This window comes from Kwoniella shivajii, chromosome 4, assembly GCF_035658355.1.
Source record: "Kwoniella shivajii chromosome 4, complete sequence".
Classification (NCBI taxonomy): Eukaryota; Fungi; Basidiomycota; class Tremellomycetes; order Tremellales; family Cryptococcaceae; genus Kwoniella; species Kwoniella shivajii.
In genome coordinates this window covers 1,528,432-1,552,012 of record NC_085911.1, presented here as the reverse complement: position 1 = coordinate 1,552,012, position 23,581 = coordinate 1,528,432, and the positions used below count along the sequence as shown (strand labels likewise).

The 23,581-nt window shown below is 43.4% G+C and overlaps 5 protein-coding genes across 5 annotated transcripts; 2 read left to right on the top strand and 3 right to left on the bottom strand.

Annotated features, from left to right (window-relative positions):
- Positions 1–108: 108 nt before the first annotated feature.
- Positions 109–6,242, top strand: IL334_003551 (uncharacterized protein; the record flags this gene model as incomplete). Its single annotated transcript, XM_062935281.1, has 5 exons — positions 109–489; positions 548–583; positions 634–3,488; positions 3,588–4,099; positions 4,183–6,242. 5 exons carry the CDS (start codon positions 109–111, stop codon positions 6,240–6,242), a joined length of 5,844 nt encoding a protein of 1,947 aa, XP_062791332.1.
- A 1,294-nt stretch (positions 6,243–7,536) lies between these two features.
- Positions 7,537–11,774, bottom strand: IL334_003550 (uncharacterized protein; the record flags this gene model as incomplete). The annotated part of the gene is made up of 5 exons (XM_062935280.1): positions 7,537–8,185; positions 8,265–8,847; positions 8,908–9,521; positions 9,579–10,194; positions 10,256–11,774. The coding sequence occupies 5 exons, from the start codon at positions 11,772–11,774 to the stop codon at positions 7,537–7,539; spliced, it is 3,981 nt and encodes a 1,326-aa protein (XP_062791331.1).
- A 2,299-nt stretch (positions 11,775–14,073) lies between these two features.
- Positions 14,074–16,823, top strand: IL334_003549 (uncharacterized protein; the record flags this gene model as incomplete). Its single annotated transcript, XM_062935279.1, has 11 exons — positions 14,074–14,224; positions 14,311–14,828; positions 14,891–15,130; positions 15,259–15,403; positions 15,459–15,538; positions 15,595–15,695; positions 15,761–15,794; positions 15,858–16,010; positions 16,079–16,316; positions 16,413–16,663; positions 16,752–16,823. 11 exons carry the CDS (start codon positions 14,074–14,076, stop codon positions 16,821–16,823), a joined length of 1,983 nt encoding a protein of 660 aa, XP_062791330.1.
- A 346-nt stretch (positions 16,824–17,169) lies between these two features.
- On the bottom strand, positions 17,170–18,760 carry IL334_003548 (uncharacterized protein; the record flags this gene model as incomplete). Its single annotated transcript, XM_062935278.1, has 6 exons — positions 17,170–17,527; positions 17,665–17,694; positions 18,045–18,331; positions 18,402–18,488; positions 18,576–18,659; positions 18,716–18,760. 6 exons carry the CDS (start codon positions 18,758–18,760, stop codon positions 17,170–17,172), a joined length of 891 nt encoding a protein of 296 aa, XP_062791329.1.
- A 790-nt stretch (positions 18,761–19,550) lies between these two features.
- On the bottom strand, positions 19,551–22,244 carry IL334_003547 (uncharacterized protein; the record flags this gene model as incomplete). Its single annotated transcript, XM_062935277.1, has 9 exons — positions 19,551–19,591; positions 19,670–19,747; positions 19,859–19,979; positions 20,035–20,052; positions 20,142–20,378; positions 20,510–20,891; positions 20,971–20,980; positions 21,053–21,309; positions 21,421–22,244. The coding sequence occupies 9 exons, from the start codon at positions 22,242–22,244 to the stop codon at positions 19,551–19,553; spliced, it is 1,968 nt and encodes a 655-aa protein (XP_062791328.1).
- Positions 22,245–23,581: the final 1,337 nt, after the last annotated feature.

Sequence of the window (23,581 nt, the reverse complement as noted above, 5' to 3'; positions counted from 1 at the left end):
TCATAGACAATCTTTCTACTGATTTTGTAAAACACATGGGAAGTTAGAATTGAAGTCGCGTGAATACCACTTTTCACCTTTTTCACGAAAAAGTGGAGGTCGTCCACCATGTCTTCGGACCCACCTGTTCCGGCAACATCTTTGGATTCTGGTCAGACCTCTTCAATACCAACCATGTCCACTCCTACCGCCCGTTCGAGGTCTTTAAGAGTACGCCCCTCGGATCCCGGACCTCCTGTTCAGAATGTCTCTCCCATAGCTCTAGCCCTTAAGCTCCCGGTGCCTTCAGCTTTCCGTGAGCCCACACCGAAAGAACTAAACAGTATTTCACGAAGGCTCGGAGAAGATACTATCCGCGCGAAAAGGGAAGAATTGGTCGCTGAGAAAGAGCAGAAGTTGAAGCAAGTGATAGATTCTCACGATGATGCCATCAGGGAGAAGTTTCATCTGGAAAGATTCGTTACCATGATAACAGGCTGGGATCCAAAGGTGAGCTTAGTAATGCAACACATACAAGGAGTAGTGGAATGCCAACCGTGTTTAATAGTCGGCAAAAGTTGACAATTCTCCAGTCTTCGTTGAGGTGAGCTTGAAATGGTCTACTTGAATGCCATCAAGCTGACGAAATCATAGTGGAGGGACAACAAACACAACCTGCTTTCTTTGCTTCCACCCTCTTCGTCTATACCAAGCCCATCATCGCAAGCTGGACCTTCGCGACCGCGTACCTCCCTTCCAGCCAGAACGACTCGTCGAGCAGCTCACGAACAATCAGAAATCCTCGCTCAAGTCGTTACTCCTGTCACAACCTCTGCTCCCGCTAACGGTCATATCACATCTATCAAGGGGAAGGGCAAGGCGGTCGAGCCTTTACCTGAAGCGTCGCCTGCGAATGGGAGCAGTAGAGTAAAGCGCAGAAATAGCGAATATGTGATGGAACATGCTGAGTCTCTGGAAGAAACCCCTGTTAAAGGTAAACCAGGTCGCAAAAAGCGAGAATCGGTCATCATCACGGAAATGCCACCGCCTCCTGTACCAGTAAACAAAGGTAAAACATCTAGACGGACCACAATGGGGGTGTCTATAAATGAGGTGGCAGGAAATGGGGAAGTGAATGAGGAAATGCAGGATACAATCGATATAAAAGGCAAAAAACGTGGAAGAATGTCGTTGCCGAATCTTCCAGCTGCAAAGAAAACCAGAGGATCTAAAGTAATCGAAGAGCCCGATCCCGAACCCGAACCTAGTCCCTCACCAGTGATTGAAGCCCCTCGTGAATCTTCGCATATTTCTGCAACACCCGTCCCCCTACCCTCATTGTCTCACTTACCCTTCCCACCGCCACCACGACGTTCACATGAAAAACTCATCGGTGCGAAGAAGATACGCTACACTGATCCAACTCAGAAACCACCGGCTTCCCCTAAACATGGTGGACACGTTTCACCAATACTAGAATCGTATATAAATATCGAAGACAATGGACCTTCATTGGATTTGAAGATACTTGAGTCCCGTGCAAATCGTGATGGATATTTCAGAGCGAGAGTACTGTATCTCCAATCGCAAGGGAGATTACAACGGCTACTAGATGAGATTGAGGATCCTTTAATTACGAGAAACACAAATCACAAAACACAACCAAAGAACTTTGTGAGGAAAACAGATTTTCAAGATTCATTGATGGCGCATATGGTTCAGGTGAGAAATGCCATGCTCAATGAAGCGAAAATGAAACCAGTGGTGTGTAAAAGGATGGCGAGGATGATACAAACTTACTGGGAGAGAATTGAAGGTAGAGAAGAACGAGAAAAGCTAGCTGAGGAGAAGGAGAGGAAGAGATTAGGAAAAGAATTGGTCAAAGGCTTGAGGAAGAGATGGGCTTTAGCTGTCAAGATTGTTCGAGCGAAGTTACTTGAACTTCAGAAAATCGAACAAGATCGACTGGGTAAAGAACATCTCCAAAACATCCTACAGCGAAGTACGGGACTACTGGAAGCTCAAGTTGCTGGTCAAGATGAAGAAGACAGTCAAAATGATTCAGAGGCTACGGACGATGTCTCATCTGCTGATAACAGTGATGAAGTCGTCGAAGAGGAGCAGGAAGATTTCGATGAGGAGACGGAGAGGGTAGAAGAGCTCGATCTGGCTTCTTCTGTACCGCCTGACCCCGTTGCTGGAAGTGAAGATATACTGGAGCCACAAGGGGACGGTAAAGACGAAAAGGAGGAAGAACGCGAGGACGAGGACGAGGACGAGGACGAGGACGGCAATGATGATGATGATGTCGTCGATAGTGCACGTGAAGTCGATTTATCGTTCCTCGTCGCGGATGATGTGGACGTAAATCAAGGCTCGGAAACAGGAGTGAAGCAGGTGGTCGCGATAACGGAGAGGTCAGCACCAGTCCTTGGCATGAATGGACAACTCGCATTTCGTCCAACAGATACAGCTATCCTTGAAGTACCGAGGGTAGGCGGTATCACCGCCTTTACCAGTCCTGCTAGTCCTCCTGCTGCCTTATCATCTCCTGATCCCATCGATTCCCTCCCTACTATCCTTTCTAGTCCCACCAAAGTGGTCATCAAAGGTCACACGTCCCCATCCCCTTCACTTTCTGTTGCACCAGTCCCACGATCTCGTCGGGCTAGAAAGATCAAACCTCCATCTCTGGTGACGGAAGATGATCCCGATGCCAACGATATCGAATTTACTGGCCCCCCCACCTCTGATATCGACGAACAAGACGTAGAATTGGATGTTGAAATGGAAGATGAGGACGAAGACGAAGAACGGGACAGCGAAGATGATGGCTTGAAGGAAGATGCTGATATGCCGATTGAAGAACTTTTGAAGCGGTATGGATATCCTGTGCCTTCAGAGGAGAACCCGCATAATGTGGCGGAGGACATAATACAGGTCAATGGTGATAGCAAACCCGAGGAAGTATTTGAAACAAATGGACATAACACCTATAACCCCCGGGACGAGCATCAGCTTAACGGCGAGAGCCTCGTTATGCCGGACGCGCGAGAGGAGACAGTGAACGACCAATCATTACTTGATGATCAGTTACCACCATTACCCGTGTCCCCTCAATTGATTGTGGAAGGTAAAAGACAAAGAAGAGCAAGATCCGTTTGGAGTCCGAAAGATGAACTACCTCAACAGCTTTCGACATCGAAAAAACCCAAGCTCGAGCTTGTGAATCACAGAGAAGGGTATGGATCTGATATTACCTCCGACCATGAAGAAGAAGAAGAGGAAGAAGAAGAAGAAGAAGATTCCGAGGAAGACGACGATGCCGAGGATGGAGAGGGTGAAGTCGAAGAAGATGAAAAGATGGAAGTTGATGACGGACCTAGAGTCAGACAACCTTTCCTCCTTAGGGGAACGTTAAGACCGTATCAGCAAGCTGGATTGGAATGGCTAGCCAGTCTTTGGGAGAATGGTATGAATGGTATTCTGGCGGACGAGATGGGTCTTGGGTGAGTTTTCGTGTCTACCATTGACCTTACCTTCGCGCACGAAACGGTTTAGCTGGGACTTTGTGATCAACACAGCAGCTAATGCGGCTTTGTTTGCAGGAAAACCATTCAAACCATCTCTCTTCTAGGTCACTTGGCTTGTGACAAAGGCATTTGGGGACAACATCTGATCATCGTACCAACCTCCGTCATCTTGAATTGGGAAATGGAGTTCAAAAAGTTCTTTCCAGGAATGAAAGTCTTGACTTACTACGGGAATCAGAAAGAACGTAAAGAGAAAAGAATAGGATGGCACACAGAGAACGCTTGGCAGGTTTGCATAACTTCGTACCAAATTGTTCTAGCCGATCAACATATCTTCAGAAGGAAAAGCTGGACATATATGATCCTGGACGAAGCCCATAATATCAAGAATTTCAGATCACAACGTTGGCAGACACTTTTAGGATTCAAAGCTCGACGGAGATTACTCTTGACTGGAACGCCACTACAGAATAACTTGATGGAATTGTGGAGTTTACTATATTTCCTGATGCCAGGAGGTATAGGTGCGGATGCGACTGCAGTGGTTGGTTTCGCGAATCATAAAGATTTTATGGAATGGTTTTCTAGTGAGTATCAATCCCGTTGATTGGCCGTGTTCGCATATCATTCCCGTCAAATCAAGCCACTTGGGCTGACGAATTATCTGCAGATCCGATGGACAAAGCAATCGAAGCTAGTGACGCGATGGACGAAGACACCCTTGCTGTCGTGTCAAAACTGCATACCCTTCTTCGACCATTCATCTTACGTCGACTAAAATCGGAAGTCGAAACTCAACTTCCAGGCAAATTCGAGCACGTTGTATATTGTCGACTCTCGAAACGACAGCGATTCCTGTATGACGAATTCATGGCCCGAGCTTCCACTCGAGAAGCATTGTCTAGCGGCGGATACCTAGGCGTGATGAACACCCTCATGCAATTAAGGAAAGTGTGTAATCACCCTGATTTATTCGAGGTCCGACCTGTCAGAACTAGTTTTGCTATGGATAGTGTAGCAAGTGATTTCGAACCCAAAGAGCTTCTCGTGCGCCGACGATTACTTGCTGCTGAAGAAGAGAGCAAATTCGATATACTGGCCTCTGGATTAGGGATTACTGCGAATGAGGCAGTGTCAGGCTGGGTATGTCGAGCTCGGAATGATCTCGATGCGAGTGAAAAACTCCCACATGCTATTGAACCGATCGTCACTCGTCGGGGGAAACCACCGGCTGGACCAAAGAAAGATACCAGGACTGTAGAAGGGTGGTTGAAATACAGTGCATGGGCGGAAGATCAAGCGAGTATCCGTCGTTGGAGATCTCTTAGAGACGTCAATCAACGTCGGTGCTCCCTCCAACCGATATATGGTTCAACCTTTCTCAACATGCTGGGTCACACGCCGAATTACCTCCTACCACTGGATATCAATCCTAGACGAGAGGAACTTTTCGCCGATAATAGACCTCCAGCAAGTAACCTTGTTGTATCTCTACCTAACAGGGCCAAAACTTTAGAACCAGTCATCGACCTGTTCGCCGTCATACCGCCAAATGTGGTAGCCCGAGATATGCCTCAATATGCTCTACCGGGATTAACACCAACTTCTCATCCTGCATTATTAGAAGAATCTTTCGACACTCTACATCGGTCGACAGTGAAACTTCAAATCGCCTTTCCCGATTCCAGCTTATTGCAATATGATTGCGGTAAACTACAAACATTGTACACAATGTTACGAGATCTAAAAGCCGGCGGACATCGAGTACTCATCTTCACTCAAATGACAAAAGTTCTAGATATCCTGGAAATCTTTCTATCTTACAACGGTCATAGATATCTGAGGTTAGATGGATCAACCAAAATTGAGGATCGACAAATAATAACTGAACGATTCAATTCCGATCCTAGATTCTTCGTCTTCATAGCATCTTCAAGATCTGGTGGAGTAGGAATCAACTTGACTGGAGCAGATACAGTCTTCTTCTATGATTCCGATTGGAATCCATCGATGGATAGACAGTGTATGGATCGAGCTCATCGTATTGGACAAACTCGTGAAGTTCACATTTACAGATTTGTCAGTTCTCACACGGTGGAAGAGAACATGTTGAGAAAAGCTGAACAGAAGAGATTATTGGATAAGATGGTGATACAACAAGGTAGTTTTAACAATGACTGGTGGGGTAAAGTGGGTTGGAAAGATATGTTTGGTGAAGTCAACGATACCGAAAACTCAAATCACAACAACGGACTCGCTGAAAACGGTGTCGAAGAGGAGACAGAGGAAGCTGGAGTGATTGACGTGGATGTGGAAAATACACCGATAGCCGAAGATGTGGCAGTATTGAAACCTAGAGCAGGTGAAGAAAGGGAATTAGCAAGAGTTTTAGCTGAAGTCGAAGATGAAGAAGATGTTCAAGCTGCTCGTATAGCTCAAAATGAAGGTGAACTAGATTTCCAAGAATTCGATGAAAACACGAATACAACTGCAATTACTGGGAATAAAAAGAATGAACCCAATAACAAAGCAAAAGTCACTTTTGATCAAGATACCAAAGCATCAGTAACGCCATTACCCGACAGTGAAAATCCAGGAAATGAGGAAGGAAAAGATGGAGCCGAAGAGGAAGAAGAAGGATATGAAGATGATGGAATAGGAGGTGTAGAAGAATACATGTTGAATTGGGTTGAACAGGATTGGTCTTGGTTCATCAATTATAGGGCGTAATCGTTGTATAGCATAGTATTCGCAGTATAAATACACTTCATACAACAAGGCAAATCATATCTATGAAAATGTGTATATTGGTTGTCACCATGCTGCTGGCAAACGCTTACAACGAATAATGCAGCCTCGTGGTTCCGTATTACTGACGCCCAGATGTGTATCGATAGAGATTATGACACGAGCAATCTCCATCTTTCTAACCTGTCGTATGCAGCCTTCCGAAAGAAAGAACGAAATCATCGAGAGCAAAAGAAAGGCACGATACTGTCAGTGAAGAAGGGAGAAAGAAAGTTGACACGTTTGATGCATAACGACACACGAAGCAAATGACATTCAAAATCCTTAACGCTGCGTTCGTCCAGAGTAGAGTCAGGCTGGCACGACGCTGGATACCCTTACGTCTTACTTTCTGCATCCTTATCTTTGTATATCTTACATTCTGTGTTGTGAGAGACAAGTCCGTCGTTTCACTTTACATTGACGTACATATGGACTCTTACGACTTTGGTTGGATCAACTTGACCTACCTGATATATCACGATGCCGTTCAGTCTTCAAACGTGTGCATCAAATGGTTTTAGACGGTGCTCATAATCATATTCAATTCAAGCTGGTCCGAAAATTCCACTCTAATGCCATTGACTTCGATTATACCTCCCGTGTCTCTGCAAGTGCAGATACAAGTGCAAGTGCAAGAGAAGAGCTCAACTCGATTCAAGCGTCTTGACGAAAACCAACATTTTGTCAAGCCTGTCAGTACACCATTCGGATCTCCAAACGATTCATCAAGTCTACATGGTTTGGAATGAATACGTATTACTCGTCCATTCATGGACACTCAAGATGAACGCCACTGCTACTGTACGGATAAAACAAAACAGTTTGTACGTTATTCGAATCGTTCAACAGCGTGTCATGAAATCCCTTTTCTGTCAATGAACAAATCTTAGTGAGTTTGATGGTCATTCGAGTAGATTTATCTAGAATGCTAGATGCATGTGTGTCGTTCTCTCTATCTACAAACCTATATGACTTGTTCGCGATGATATATTTTCAGTTTACGCATAATGGCTACAGTCCACTCTATATGATAAGAGGGATTCGAAAATGGTTGAGTGCTATGGCATTGACAGAACAAAGGGAAAAGCAAAAAAGATAAAATGAGATGGCAATGAAATGGTAGATAATTTTTGAATATATAAGGTAAGTTTAAAGAGATCAATGAGTTGCAAACGTAAATTAATGAATGAATTATATGAAGATCAAAACATTGAAGGGGAGACATATTTATATTCTATTTATCTGTAGTACTTTTCTCGTTAGGATTAATAAGTGTATTGGCGGTAGGTGATAATGATAAAATCGGATTGGTGCTTTGATTTATATTATTTTCTTCCAAACTCAATTTACTTTTGCTTCTCATTCTACCTGCTCCTGCTTTTTTGGGACTATTTGGAGATCCGTTTTGAATCGAATTTGATGAAGCAGAAATGGGGTCCACGGCTTGACGCATTTTCTTAAAACTAGGTCTTTTACTTAATCCACCTGATTTATCGATTTCCCTTTTCAATAAAGGATTTTCAATTTCTTCTAATTCTGTTGGACTGGCTCTCCTTTTGACATGACCTTCTTCATCCATACTACTACTACTTGAATTGAACGAACTTTCTGTAGTAGGTAATGGACTGGGTCTAGTTGGCTCAGAAGCTTTCTCTTCGTCTAATATGTGCAAGTAGTTGTGAATGATTGCGCGATGGACAAATAAATATTGTCGCAGTGATTGTACCAATGACATTCTTTGTACTCTCATACCTTCTAATACTGATGCGACAGGATCTTCCATTTCCGATACAGGTGAGGGTGTTCGATGTCGTAGATTCGATTTGGTCAATATCATCGAAGAGCCGCCTTGACTTCGACCAGGCTTCTCAGCACCCAATTTTCTGCAGATGGGAAAGGAAAATGCATGGTCAGTTGATACATCGGCGAAGAGGATATCACCTGGCTTTAGGTTCCACTCACGCTTCAAGGGGCAGGAATTCGGAGGAATGCCTTGTAGATGCCAAGCTAGGTCTTCTGGTATCTCCTCCACCTTCACTAGAAAAGATAGACGAGATGCTGCCTCGATGCTGGAAGAACTTCTCATCTCTTGGTGGACCCTGAGGTTCAGCTCGAGTGTCAGAAGGCTTGTCGACATCCATGGAATCCTCATAATTTCCTTCTGTCATTCTGTCGGCAAGAGCAGCAGCAGTCAGAGGTTGCAATGGCGGAGTAGGAGCTGTTATCTTGGTGGTCAATGAGCTTGGTGAAGCTGTGAATTTGAATTGATTCATATCGCTATTGGGACTGGAGCCGACTTGAACGGGGGATATAGTGGGGGATAAGAAAGATACGGATTTGCCCGAATCATGACCCTTGCTCCGACCAGAGTCTGCACTACCTAGTCCTGCAGTCAAGGTGAGAGAAGGAATAGAACTTGTCCGTGTTTCTCCTTGTTCTCCAGCAGAAGAAGCTGATCCACGTCGGCTTCGAAGTTCACGTCTCAGTCCATCGAGAATGGCATCGACGACAATAAAACTTCCCGTTCGTCCCACTCCAGCAGAACCTATACGATATGTCACGTCAGCTCAAGTATGAAAAGGAATGGGCAAAAAACAAGACCTACAGTGTACGAGAACGGGAGGTTGATTTTTCCTATCGTCGTTGATTTGAGGAGTAGAATCCTCTACTGCGTGATCGACATCCTTGATGAGCTCGAAGAGGGTTTCAGGGGTTTCAGGAACATCAAAATCAGGCCACCCAATACATTGGACTTGTACAATCGTTCTGGGTGGTTCCTCGGGATGATCACTGTTTGAAAGTCTAAACACTCTTTTGATGTTCTTCTCTTTGCCTGTAGGGAACGAAGATGATCTCGGCGTAACAGCAGTGGGACCAAAGTCGAAACCCGTGGTTGGCTGCTGTACCTGGTCTTCGCCGCCTGTTTGGGAGACAGCCTTGAGATGCAAAGCACCAAATGAGCTGTCCTCCCAATACTTCCCACATTTTATAAGACCACCTTCAAATTGCTTGGTGATCATAACGATTACTCGAACACCTTGTTCCCAGACCAAAGTCCAAAAATCGTGGAAAGTAGCATCGAGGGGACCTTGTGTGGCAATATATCGACGAGAAGTACCTCGAGGCTGGATGAAAGAAGCGTTGATGTAATCACTATCGTTATCGGGAGGTTGTTCCAGTCGTACTCGAGAGAAGTCGTACGGCCAAATATTCTTGTACCTATGGATTACGATCATTTAGAATGTGAACCGCACGGGTAATATAACGTTAGCTTACCTATTCTTTGTACCTCTTTCAACACCAGCAGTGATTGAGAATGGGAAGTAATCCTCTTGTAGAGTGGCTTCTTCCCCTGTCCAATCTGTTAATCTTTGAACTTCTTGGGCGTCATTTCGTCGTCGGTCCGCCCAGGTCTCATTTCCAGCTCGGTCGTTCAGTGTCGTACCAGACCCGTTGGTATGCCACTCCATCACAGACTGTAATCGTTGTTGTTCGCTAAATTCTAAATTGTAGAATTGTTTAGCTAGTTGATCCATGCTGTCTTTCTCAGGCATGTTTGCGAGGTTTCGTAAGAAATCCGGTAGTTCGTCGACACGATTCATGATTTTTTCCGGAAGATTGAGGGGAATACGTTCCGTAATACCACCATGAGATAGTTCGAGATTCTGTCGGATGTTATCGAAGAACGGGTTTGCGGGTTGGAATTTGGGCTTTTTGGGAGAATGCATGTGAGTTAGATTGAGGCCGCCTACATCAGGTTCAGGTCTTTCTGTAGTAGTGGAAGAAGGCATTTTTAAGCCGAAGGGATTACTTTGGAAACTGAAGCCGGGTGTTGGTGGGATAGCTAACCCTCTTGGGGGAGGTGCACGACCTTTCCGGCCTCCGGTCGACTCTATAAGACAAAGACATGTCAGCAGGGGCTACTATAACATATCAATGCCAAGTGTGCTCACCTTGCTGGAAGGCCAGAGTACCTAAAGACCCTGCCATCAACCCTTTATTTAATGTGGCCTGAGATGGAGAAGGGGTTTCACCGTTCTCCACCTGTGCATCGGAATTCTCGTCTTGGGCTACCAGCCTGACTTCTTGGTGGTTGCATAAAGCTGAATGGCCTCCCTTGACGAACCACAGATGTCCGGTAAATCCTTCTCGCTCAAACTTGGAGGCCAAACCGTCCAGCACACTTCCGTCATGTACGTTGCCACTATCCGTATCGACAAGTACGATATCACCCTTCTCTCGCCACCTTGAGACGGCCTCTGTCGATTTGGGCGGTAACATTTGCGCAAGCTTTTCAAGGTTGAAGGCAGGACGACGTAAAAGCGTGGATGGCACAGGTAAGGAGTGAGATGATGGGACATGCGAGTTCTGGAAGGAAGAAGGGGGTCGGACGTCGAGGACCAGCGTAGCGGGGGAAGCGAGAAGAGGTAGAAGTAAGTTGGGTGTAATCGGTTGCAATCGTTTGCCACCGGAACCCGAACCAGGAGAAGAGGCTGCAGAAGAGCTGGATGCAAGTGGACTAGGAGATTTGCCGGCTCGGGAGGGTGGTAAAGAGAGAGAAGCCATACCATTACTGGCTTTAGGGAGGGAACCTCGCCTTCGAGCCAAGGCGGCGGGAAGTTGCGAAGTTCCAGCATCTTGGGGCATAGCGCCTCCGGATGATGGCCTGTCTCCGTAGCTTGCACCTTTCGCCATTGGTGTAGGGACCGGACTGGGACCAGCGGAAGCCATAGCTTTGTAACGAAGGACAGTTTCATTACTCAGCCCTCGTGCAGGCCTGGGTGGGAGTGAGACGATTGAAGGCGGAGATGATAATTGGTTATGTTTTCGGATTGGGCTTGATCCTGGTCCTCCAGCTCCGGTCGAATCTACTGATGATCTTCGTCCCTGAGCATCATCGCCCCAGAGATTCCCTCCACTCCAACTTCCACCGATATTCAGCTTTTCGAAAGGGTACCCAAGATGAGGACTGCCCCTGCCCATCGGGCCGCTTTCCAATGACGGCGTCGGTGCGCCCGAAGCTGCCGCAAGGGAAAGCCAAGGTGAGCTGACACCCGAAGCAGACGGGGTGGCAAAAGGTTGAGATAAAGGGAGATTGAAGGTAGGAGCTCGAGTCGAGGGACCCGCTTGGGGTGTGGGTGGCTCAGGGGATCGGAAAGGGGAGCTGGCCATTGGAGATTGTACAGGTGAGGGGGAAAAGGGGATGGCGGGCGGCGGATTTCGAACTTCTCCCGCTGATGGGAAGTTGGGTATACTAGAAGGTGGGGCTTGACGTCTTCGATCAGGTGTCGATGCGGATGATCTAGGTGGAAATGAAAACTCAAAGGCTGATGATGTAGGAGACATAGCCGCCGATCCTTTGGTCCATCCATCGTGTTTCACCTCATGTCCATTCCCCTTTACATTACCATTTCGATCACTCCTGTTTCCGAATCCATCGCCACCTTCCAAATACGACTGTTCCACTTCCATGTCGTGCATCTAAGCTCTAGGGGTAGCCCTTCTCTACGTGATACTTTCTGTAAGTTTTCGTCGGTGGCAATGTAGTCCTGTGAATGGAGTGTTACTGGCTGTTGGGCATGATATTATTTGTTGAGAGGCGATTGCTAGTTGATTGCAGGTATGGCGAGATGCATATGTATGATGATACGATGGACAATTGATCGTTGAAAAGATGCTAATGGAAATGTGTAGCTTTAATTGAGTGTCGTCAGAGGTGGTCAGTTCCAGGGGCGATTTGCAAGCTTTCTCCCCTGATGACGAATCAAGAGAATTGACGCGAATTGGATTGGTGAGAAATGACAGTCGTAAGATAAAACAGCAATCAATGCACAATGACAAGATGGCAAGTTGCGATGATGACGATGATCGCGGTGACGGCGATTATGGTGATGATGTTATATGTGTAGTGATGTAAGTGATGATCTTTGATTCTGTGATTTTCATTCGTCAAAATGTTAAAATTATATGGTGAAACTGATTTGGTGATGATGATTACGAATAAGTCGATTGGATAAAAACAGGTGGGGAAGAAAGGCTTTCAATGTGATTTGACGAACTGGATGACAAAAAACAAATGGTGCTCGTAATAATCGATAGCCGTAGGAAATATGCTATGCACTTTTCTTCTCCATGGGCCAATTTATCCGCTCGCTGACTTTTTAAAGTTGAGATGTGATGACGAATGATGATGATGATGATGATGATGTTCTTAGCTGGTCTGAAAGGTTTGCTAAAGTGGGAGGAGCTGATTAGGCGGATGGTTTATTTAAGCTGGAAGATGAGAGATATGATTTGATGACAGGTTGGGAACTCTTGAATGGTTATTGGTATATATAAATGAATCGTGTATGTGCTGACAGTAACAAAGACAAGATGAGAAAAGTGAAGTGAAGAAACGCAAAGATGCTTGTATCAGATGACATGTAATGCAATAAGGAGAGGCAGTCCCCCATAATAATTACAATGGGTTTTACCTTCACCTACGGGAGTTTTTTCAAAAGGGCAAAAAAAAAACCCTTTGAAACCGTTCGTTAGCCTTCTTTTGATACTTTTCCCTCGATTGATGCGTGGCAGTGACGTAATGTTCTCAGTCCTTTTGACCGAGTGAATTTTGTAAATGTCATTTCATGTCCCGTTTGACACGAAAAAGTAAGCCTTTTAACCTCCTTTCCGATATGCATCCTCAATTCACTGAATCTGGTATGGCATACAACGTCACATCCAAGATTAGAGACCCCCCTCACTCGATCTTGTTTGACCCGAGGCTGAGGGGTAAGCTCTTTCAAAAAGTGGAAACAACGGAATCAGTTCTAATGCATCCATTCTTTGGACCCGAGCGCAATTAGCGCATATAATCGAAGCCACACTCAAATACAAATAAACCAAAACACAAACAGTACACACAGGATGCAGTGTATACAAATACAATTACAAATGGGAAAGAATGGGGTTTCCTTTCCCTTTCTCCCGAAAGGAAAGCACGAAAAGAAGCTTGACGAAAAAACGTTACTTGTCTGTACTTTCAGTCGCAGCGATAGAATAATCATGATGACGCGAAGGAATCTTGTGTCTAAAAAACCTAGACGGGACCTATATTCAGGTAACCCTTGTAAGACCTATCTGTACATGATCCCACATCATCGGAGATGAATTGAACTGAATTGTCAGTACAGGAGATAGGTGCGGGGGAAGTATATATCCTCGTGAATTGCCTCATGGCGTTATTCAGCCTGGGATGCAGTCCTCGATTCACTTTCAACGTTTACGTTCATGCTTGTCTTACCAAATCAACTGAGGAAACCGCCGGTATACAAATTGACTGAAAAACGATAATCTCTGTCTTCCAGATTCAATCTGCGAGAAACACGGATGAGCAGATCAAAGTATAGATGACAAACGAGGTCTCGGAAGATGTTGTACTTTCTGGATACTTGTTTTTGGTTTTACCAAAAGATTGAAGTGATATACCTCCGGGCGATCGAAAAAAAGACGTCATACGTACGTAAAGCGGAAAAACATCCCTTCATGTGAGCCTGACATGACAGAACAAGCTCACGTGGCCGCCATAGCCAACATAAAGTATCAGGGGCATTGCCTTACTCTTGATTTTCCCCTCCACACCCTCAGATATCGATGTTTACGAATTGAATCATGAAATGCAGTCAAAGACGCTTTATCACCCAGATCCATGTATCTATCTCACTGACTCACCTTTTTCTCAACATCCTTTCTCCGTCTGAAGAATCGATACTGCATCAGTAGTACCGAAATGGCAGGGGAAACGTCACAAGTCCGACGGTTCGACGCGGACTTCAAGAAAGTACCAGGCACTTTGAGTGTTACGGCCACTCATATAGCTTGGGTTCCAAAAACGCAAGGAGCGATGGATCGCCAGAACCAAGCTATGGATCGAGCTATCAGTGAGTTATCTCATCATAGGATACTTTCCTCTACATGTCTATGGCTGCGTTCATATGTGTTACTGACTATGAGGCATGTGAATTAGATATGCTGGCAAGTAAAGCAGGAAGTAAATCTATCAGTCTCAAGATACTATTCAAAGACGATATACCTGCTGGAGGATTATTATTCGTTTTCAGCAATGCTACAAGCAAAGAAGAAGATCGTAAATCTGTTCAAGATATCTTGATTCCATTTGTAGCAGTGAACAAAAACCCTATCACAAACACTTCTGCTTCGGCAGGTGGTGGATCGGGTTCAGCTTCAGCTTCTAATGACACGTCTAATGTGGTTACTCCAAGTACATCAGCAGCCGCAGCCGTTATGTCAGCCAATTCAAGAGGGAAACGTAAAGCAGAAGATGATGGTACTCCAACTTCCACTCCTGGAGGAGGGGGAGGAGGAGTATCTACACCTATATCTCCCGCTGTTAGAGCTCAACGGAAAAAAGAATATAAACTCCGACAAAAGGTGTTAGAGAAGAATCCTACGCTGAGAATGTTACATCGTGAATTAGTCATTGGTAAACAAATCACTGAAGAAGAGTTTTGGGAAGGAAGAGAGGTCAGCTAGCTCTTGATACGTTTTAGACGAGATAAGCTGATATCCTTTATTTTATTGGTAAGGCATTGATACAAGCTGAAGAAATGGCATACGCACAAAAACCAGGTAGACAATCACGACTCTTGGATGATCGTTTCGAATTAGATGCAGGTAGAAAAGGGAAATCTACTGGAGGTACAGGTGTTGGAATTAAACAAGCTGAAAATGGACCAGTTGTATTGAAGTTATCAAAAGAATTAACCAGAGAGATATTCGAAGAATTCCCTGTGGTCCAAGATGCTTATGCCAAATATGTTCCTGAAGTGAGTGGCCGCCAACCCCATCTAGCTACATCTATCAAGCCTGCCTTAGCCAAATCACACTTTCCCTCCATCAATTGGGATCACTCGTTTTAAGCATTTCGAGAGCTCGCTGATGACTTATCTCCTAGATAAGCGAAACTGAGTTTTGGTCAAGATACTTTACCTCACAATTATGGGAAAGACATAGAGCTTCAGTTCGCAAATCTGCTGTAGACGAAAATGCAAGGAAGAAAGATGATATTTTCGATCAATATTTAGAAGAGCCAGATTGGAGTAAGCTTCTGAATTTGGTATTACGAGAAAGACATAAGCTGAAGAGTTAAATTAGATATTCAACCTAGACAAAGTTTACCTGACGATGTGGAAAGATATCTTGATTTAGCTGCTACGGAGGAAGATCATGGAGAGGTGAGCTATTGGATCATTTCATGAATGAAAGATAGCTGAATTTGAAATCATGCCAGTCTATCACGGTTAGAGATGTCACTATGCAAGCCGGAAGGGAACGTAGTGCTTTACCTCTGATAAGGAGATTCAACGATCATTCGAAAAAGCTGCTAAGAGCGTGAGTCATCTGTGTGATCCGACTGCAATCCATTGGTAGACTAACATTGATACATTATAATATAGTGCCGATGCAAATCGTGGATCAGGCTATGGCTCTGTAAGTGTTACCTCAAACGCCTTCGCGTGAGTGAAAGGGTGCTGATGGGCCTACGAACCGTAGGGCTTCGATCTATATAATGAAATTGATCTGGAAGATTTGCATGGCCCAGCTCAGGAAACTACTATAGCCTTAGATGTGCAAGATTCAGATGAAATGGCTGATAAGCAAGGTCATGAAGATAATGCGGGAGTGTTGACTGGAAAGACGGATGAGGTAAGTAATTACTATCTGGAAAACAGTCACTTGAGATCGCTAATATCATCATCTTGTTGCAAAAATAGGAAATACAAGAAATAGCTGCTCAATCCACAAAAATTCTTTCCACTTTCACACCAAATTTCGCTTCCATCTGTTTACCTAATCCAGGATATCACACTACCGACCAAGATGGAAATCCCGTGATTACAGATCCAAATCCTGCCTACAAAGCATTTGCCGAACAGAGAGATGCTCAAGCTGCCGCTTTTCATGTTGTCAAAGATTTACATGCTAGAGCTAATGCTGAAGTTGCCATCAACAGTGAGTTTCCTTTTTTCCCTTCCTTTCCCTTGCTTCTCCATAACGACACGTATGATGGCTCATGGTATCAACCCAATGTTTGCTCGATTGGTTTAGCTCCGTTCCCTGAGCAATTACATGAGCAGATGAGATCATGTCACAATGCAGCTTCTGAATTCCTTCGTCAATATTGGTCAGCAATTTTACCTACTGCAAATGGAATTGGTACTTTGGGACATTCATCTCTACAAGCAAAAGAAGCAAAAGCTATCAAAATGTCTGGATATCTTAAAAGTACCGAAAATAAAGTAAAAGCAATAGTGGAAACTAGTGTCATATTGGGTTTCGATCCTGAACGTGTCAGGAAAGTGAGTGGATTCGGAATTCGAACAACCAAAGGAAGGGGAGATGGTATTCTCATTTGAACGAAGAACTGATCAATGCTCCCTTGAATAGGCAATGGCCCCGACAGTTGGCGCTGTAAAGGTCGCTCTGGAAAGAGAAGCGAAGAGGATCAAGCGGGTATGAACTAAAGCAGTCAAGGAGATTGAGATGATTGCGCTTAACATTTATAAAGAGTGCACATTGCTGTTTTGTAGTTTTACTGTTGTCACACGTACTTGTTTTGACCTGAAAATGTGATATCGTATTGTCCATTATGATTATGTTATGGTATACAGGTAATTTGACTAATGATATAATGAATAATGATAATATGATAAATTTGGGGTAAGTAATTGAAAAATCATCATAAACCCAAATCGTAACTTCCTTTGAGGGTAAAAAACTATTATAATAATCACACAAAAAATGCTATTTCACTCCGACTTTCTTGGTACTTATAGTCTGCACTTGTCGTTCACCTTGTATTCCATTACAAAGCTAACAAAGTTCCAACAAGAGCCAGGAAGATACTTGTCAAGCTTGTGGTGATCTTCCCAGCGGATGAAGAAGCGCCGGTCGAACTTGCTCTTGCGGAAGTTGTAGAACTTGAAGCGTGAATAGTAGAAGTTGATACTAAGACTGGTGCACCAGAAGTGGAGGATTGAGCGGCTGCAGCAGCTGAAACTGTAGTTGGAGGTGTACCTGAACTGGTTGAAGTTACGGTTACGATAGCTGTTGAAGCGGATTTAGATTGTGCAGAATTTTGAGAAGCTGCAACTGCTGCCGCTGCTGCTGATGATGCTGCTGTTGATGGGGATGATGTTTTGGTTGTTGATGTTGAAACGACACTAAGATATTTTAATGTGATTGTGAAGAAATGAAGAAGAAAAAAACAAAGGGTTAGCGTCGTTTCATCTTCATTTTAGCGCGTTTTCATGTTTACGCTGATCGGGAAATGGGAAGAGATAGAATGAAATGTACTCACGAAGAACCTGATGATCTTGAAGCAGCAGCGCTATTGGAACAAAAAAGAAAAGCAAACACGTCTCAGCTCGTTGTATCATGCATTGAGAACAAAACTCTGGTATATACAGAAAACACATGGAAAAAGGTTTATAGGGTATAGTATCATTTTAAGGGTATATTTAAATTGAAAAGGCTCGTTATGATCAGGGTAAAGAAGAAGTGGAATTGATTGTAGAAGTGGAATTGTATGTTGGATAAATGAAAGACGTAGAATTGGATATAGCAGTAGAAGTAGGTATGATCGATGAGATTGAAGTAGAAACAGACGCGACGGTTGTACTTGTTATGGTGGAAGTGGGTGTGGAAGTGGAAGTACAATTCGAGGAGATGAACACATACTTGGAAGTAGATTCAGCATCCGAGGAGGAAGAAGCGGCATTTGCAGAAGATCTAGAAGAAGATGTTTCAATGTTAGATGATGATGATGCTGAAGTTGAATCTGCAGTTGTGGAAGAAGAAGAAGAGGAGGAGGAAGAGGAAGAAACGGACGATGTTGAAGTAGCTGTTGCTGCTGCACTTGATGCAGATGATGATGACGATGATGATGATGTACCATCACCTAATGTAGCACCGTGAGAAGCACAGTAGGCTTCTCCGTATGAAATCGCTTCAGTAGCATTCGCGGACTACCAAGATCCCATCAGATCATCAGCAAAAGAAAGATTTATAGCAAAAAGGAATGAGTTTTAAACTCACGGTACAAGCTGAACCTAGACATGATCTAATTGAACCAGTCGTGATGGGGTCATTACAGTAACAAGCAATATCACCTTGAGTACATGTCTAGTCACGCAGTTTAAATAGTCAGTCAATATCAACATATTCCTTTGTTCCTCCCAACCAATTGTGAGACATCAAGAAAGGACTTACCCCGAATGAATCCACCGTGTCGAAACATGATTGAGCACATGAAGGTGCTGTATCTTGTCTTTCCATCAAGGGAGATGCGATCGCCTGTATCATCATTCCTGTCAGCGAAAAGATAACATCGGTCAATGCAACTGACTCACCATAGCGATGAAAGGTAACACTGTTAAGAAACAAGTGAATCTCATTATGACTGTTAAGTGATATTTTATGATCTATTTATCTTTTGAATCCTGGAAGACTTTGTGATATATCAAGTATATTCGTGCAGTTCGTGAATGCAAGGAGGAAGAAGAAGAAGAAGATCAACCGCGATAATGATGATAATAACAATATGAAAATGAGATGGAAGTAAAAAAAGGTCAATCAACTTGACATATAGTAGCTCCAACTCGTATTAACGTTCAGAAACCGGTTTAGCCTCCTTTTGTTTCTTTTTCCTCTCTTTTTCCCTTAAAATCAAAACCAAAAAACCCCTTTTAAAATATATTACATTTTGATTTCTCATTTGGGGTCCCCTTGAAATGAATTCACCCCTGAACATATATAACATCATCATGTAGCATATGATAGATCCCATCCTCATATCCTCGATGTGCATGGATGCTGAACATACCGTAATACCAAAGACTGATTCCATCTGCGATGGATGCAGGAAAGAACGAAGACGGCTCACCGGAGAATGGGGCTGGACGTCTCATGAATATGTATAAAAAGGGGTTGAAAGGGGGATAAAAGGTACCAAATGAACGAGTTTCAGAGTTGCGAGGTACATCAACTCGATGTTATTCCATCATACGACACACTAAATCGTTTGACAAGAGAGAGTCCCTGCCCTTCTTGCATCTTCTCACGATAGTCATGATAAGAATGCATATGCTGTATTGTGTATGTAAAGGATTTTCCAAAATGTCCTATATATTCTGTCCGACCTCCTCGTGTAATCACGAATCACGAAAAGACGCGACTTTGGTCTTTTCAGCAAGTATCTATAAGTCTGTTCTTTGGGAATGTGTAGCCTAATGATTGGATCAACATTCCAGATCAGCACATCAAATCTCCCAATACGAGCTTTCTGTGGGTACCAAACCACATACCTGCTGCATCCCAAGTGGTCAGATTTGCGTTGGCATAAGCGTTCGCGTGTCTTTCGATGTAGTCTTTTGTTGGGTAATCTGATTTATCCGAGTTACGCGTCAATACAGCTAGCTATACACGTGATAATTACGCAATGTCGGGGATATCGGGATGTATAGAAGAAGAAGAAGTTAGGATATCATGCTCACCTGGAGGATCGCATCCTATTGAACCTGAACCATCATTCCTCTGATACACTCTAACATAATCTATTCTGAACTCGTTTGGCCAAACCATATTCGCCCAATCTACAGCTTGGAATCCATCGGACTAAAGAGTTTGGAACTGTTAGATTGAGCTGTTTTTCGATAGAAGCTTTACTTACAGCATGAAGGTTGACAATCTAATCGATCCAGATCATAGGCATCATCAGCAAATGCTCCAGTAGATAAGTCACATCCACACGAGAGATTTAGGGGTTAGGCTACTCACCATAGCCATAGGTTCTTCCGAGATGATTCTTCTTCCAATTTCAGTTCTTGGGTTTTCAGCTATTGCATCCGCATACATTGTCCAAGATCTTTTATTATCTGTTACCCAAGCTATATATCCTCTTTCTCTAGCTTCGGGATATGCGCTATATTCCATACCGAAAACTGCGAATTCTTTGCTTCTTCCTCCTGTGGTTTGATTGCTGTAAATCCTATCTGGGAGAAGAGTAAGACCGGACTATTGATATTCGCAAAACAGAAATTAGCTCTTGTGGATATAATGATAGGTGTCAATGAGATCGTTTGTTTGAGATGCGATTCTCGTTTGCAATTAAAGTGAATTCGGATCGGACTATAATGAAAACCTACCACAGCTTGTTGTGTGAAACCACCTTTATAACTATTCCACATTGTCATATCCTCATCATAAATTTCTACCATACCTGATTTATTGTTGAATTGATAATGATCATCGAAAGGAGCGACTTGATTTGATTGTGAAACTTCACCATGTCTGGCTGAAATTCTGATTTGAGCTTCTACGATATCGATCTCGGGTGAAGCTCTTCCAACACCTGGATTAGGTCCAGGATGGTCTTCACCCGGACATGTACATGCTGAAGTTCTTTGTCCTGGTAAGTACGATAATGGACCACTGTTATCACCCGTTGTTAAAGTTGCTTCTGGACCTAAACCATCAGGATTTGTTTGATTGGCCAATGTACCTATATCACATGAATCGTACGAATACCTGATTACGGTGCAGGAGTATCAGTCGACATTCAAAGTGATCAGTGATCAAGACTTGATTTAGTAAGTTTTAGACTCACGGCCACATTCCTATGACAATCATTAAACACACGTCAACTGTCTCATTCCCTTCAAGATCAGAGTCTAGGAATCATCACTCACCCTCTGTAGTCGCACCATATCCGGGTCTACCTAAATTGCCCATCGTCCAAATACCAGGCCAAAATCCACCGATATGACTTTCACCAGGTAAACTTGCTGAGAATTCGAAATATGCGTTCTTATTAAAACATAATTGATTCCATGATTGGAGCATACCACTTTTCAAATTCAAATCATGGATAGGTTGTTGTGACATTGTTATCACTAAATGACCATCTCTAGTTGTAACTGCCGATGGATCGAGCCATTCGTAATCTCTATATACGTGGTTGAAGGTATCGCATGGTCAGTATAGTAATAGTCAAACTCCGATATTTGAGGGGATATGGGGTTGAAGGGAGATGTTGAGATTTGTGGAATTTACTCACCTGGTAGGCCAATAATGTATATCCATTCCAGTCCAGAAAGGATCATCGCCAGGATAAAAAGTTCTACCATCTTTATTAAATTCATCTGAAAAGACCAAAACCCATTCTTCACCATCGAATCCAGTTCGGGACATCACGTCAATCGGCGTATCATCGTCAATTAATTTGGGTATATTTGGAATGGATGGATATTGACCCGTTGAATTGATACCACCTAAATTATATCCTGATGTATTGGCACCTAACGAATTATCATTTCTGAAAAAGAAATCTAATATAGGATATAAAGCGAATATACCTATTACAGCAAATGCTATTATTGCTAAAGTTAATGCGTTCGCCCATCCTCTCCATGATCCTAAATTCAACGATGAATTAAGATCTACATTCTTCAGTTCTGCCGCTGTGAACGTATGAAGTAAATCATCCATCTCATCATCATCCCCATCTTGGCTGTTAATCTGTGATTGTAATTCTTCATGTGTGAATCTCTGATGGATAGATTGTGATTGTTTAGATGATAACGATAAATCGTTTAGGTTCATATATGATGATGTAGTGCCAGTGCCAGTGCCAGTGCCAGTGCCAGTGCCAGTGCCAGTGCCAATTGGACTTGTCAATCCTATTTGAGCAGTTGGTCCAAATCTACTTGAAGTAGATGATGCACTGGTCGGACTTTGCATATAACCATTTTGAATTTGACCTTGATTTGTATTTGTATTTGGATTTGAACGTAGCATTGACGTGGATGAATTTAAACTCGATTGTGATATTCTTGACATTCCTGGACTTGCTGCATTTGATAATAAAGGCGAACGAGACATGAGCACCACTTAGAAAACCAAAAGACCACAAGACCAAAAGAGGGGATATTCAGGAAATTCTTCGTTGTGCTTTTGCTTTTTATATATTTGTTTTATCTTGTTTTTTTTTGTTCTTTTTTTTTTTGGCTATTGTACTCGTAATCATATGATTTAATGGGAAAAAAAAGGAGAACACAAAGTACGAGCAGTTTTTAGAATAACTTAGGATCAGTAAAATACCATAAGATGCAACGAAACACGATGCAGAAGTGTGAGTAACATAGAAATCAACTCTGGGCTTTCGACAGATTGGGATTAGTTTGAGCGTTTGAGCACATTGGCATCCAAGCGGTGATAGCGTCACTTGGTATGGATATTAATTTCCATGGGATGAACACTTGGTACTCTTGGGATATCTTAGCCATAGGGAATAGGACACAGAGGGATGATTTAGGTGAGTGAGTGAATGAAATCAGGAGGGAGAGAGGGGAGGGGAGGGATGTGATGAAACCTAATGGTGTTTTGATCGGGGGGCACAAAGCACCCAAAAAAAAAGATCCAAATGGTAAAAAGCTTGGCTTTCTCCGCTTTTTTACTTTAGGGCCCTCGAAAGGGTTCGCCAAGCCCCGATTTTCACCTTGGTATATAAGGTTACCTCACACTAGCCAGTCTTACTGGTTGGCGTAATAGCTCCGTGAGCAAAGGTACAGGAATACAATGCGCGAAGAAAAGATAAATGCGATGCTGCTAATGGGGATATGATCGAAAGTGAATCCTCCTTACGAGTGTGGAAAACAGGAACTGAAATGGCATGGGCTCACTATCCGCGGGTACTCGCATGGGTCTTTCATCAGTGCTTGAAAGATGCTAGGTGTATCGCCAGAGACCAAAAGACAGAATTAGAGAATACAAGTAGAGAACAGAAGTCGATCGGTCATCCTGACTTGAGACCGAGCTAGACGGCACGAGATGAAATCAAAGTTAAGGATGATATGGTTATAAAAGCACTAGTACCTTTTTCCCTCCTTCCCATTTCCCTAGCTTTTTTCTTTTTTGTCATCGTTTATTGTCCTTTTTGCGTTCCCTACTCGTAAATCTTATTTCGACTCTTTAGTCGTTCTTTCTGGTACACTACTACTCGTGATACACCTCATGTAAGATCAGAAATCTCCCTTGAGCCTTCCCGAATTAAACGGGATTGTCAACGAATGAATCCAGTGTATCGTAGAGGTAAATAACCTCAGGAGATAGATTTTCAGAAGATCTTTTAGATTAGAAATCCTGCTGGGTAGATCCTGATAAGCTAGAAAATCACAATCTCCGTATATATAATAATAATATATATATACATTGACATC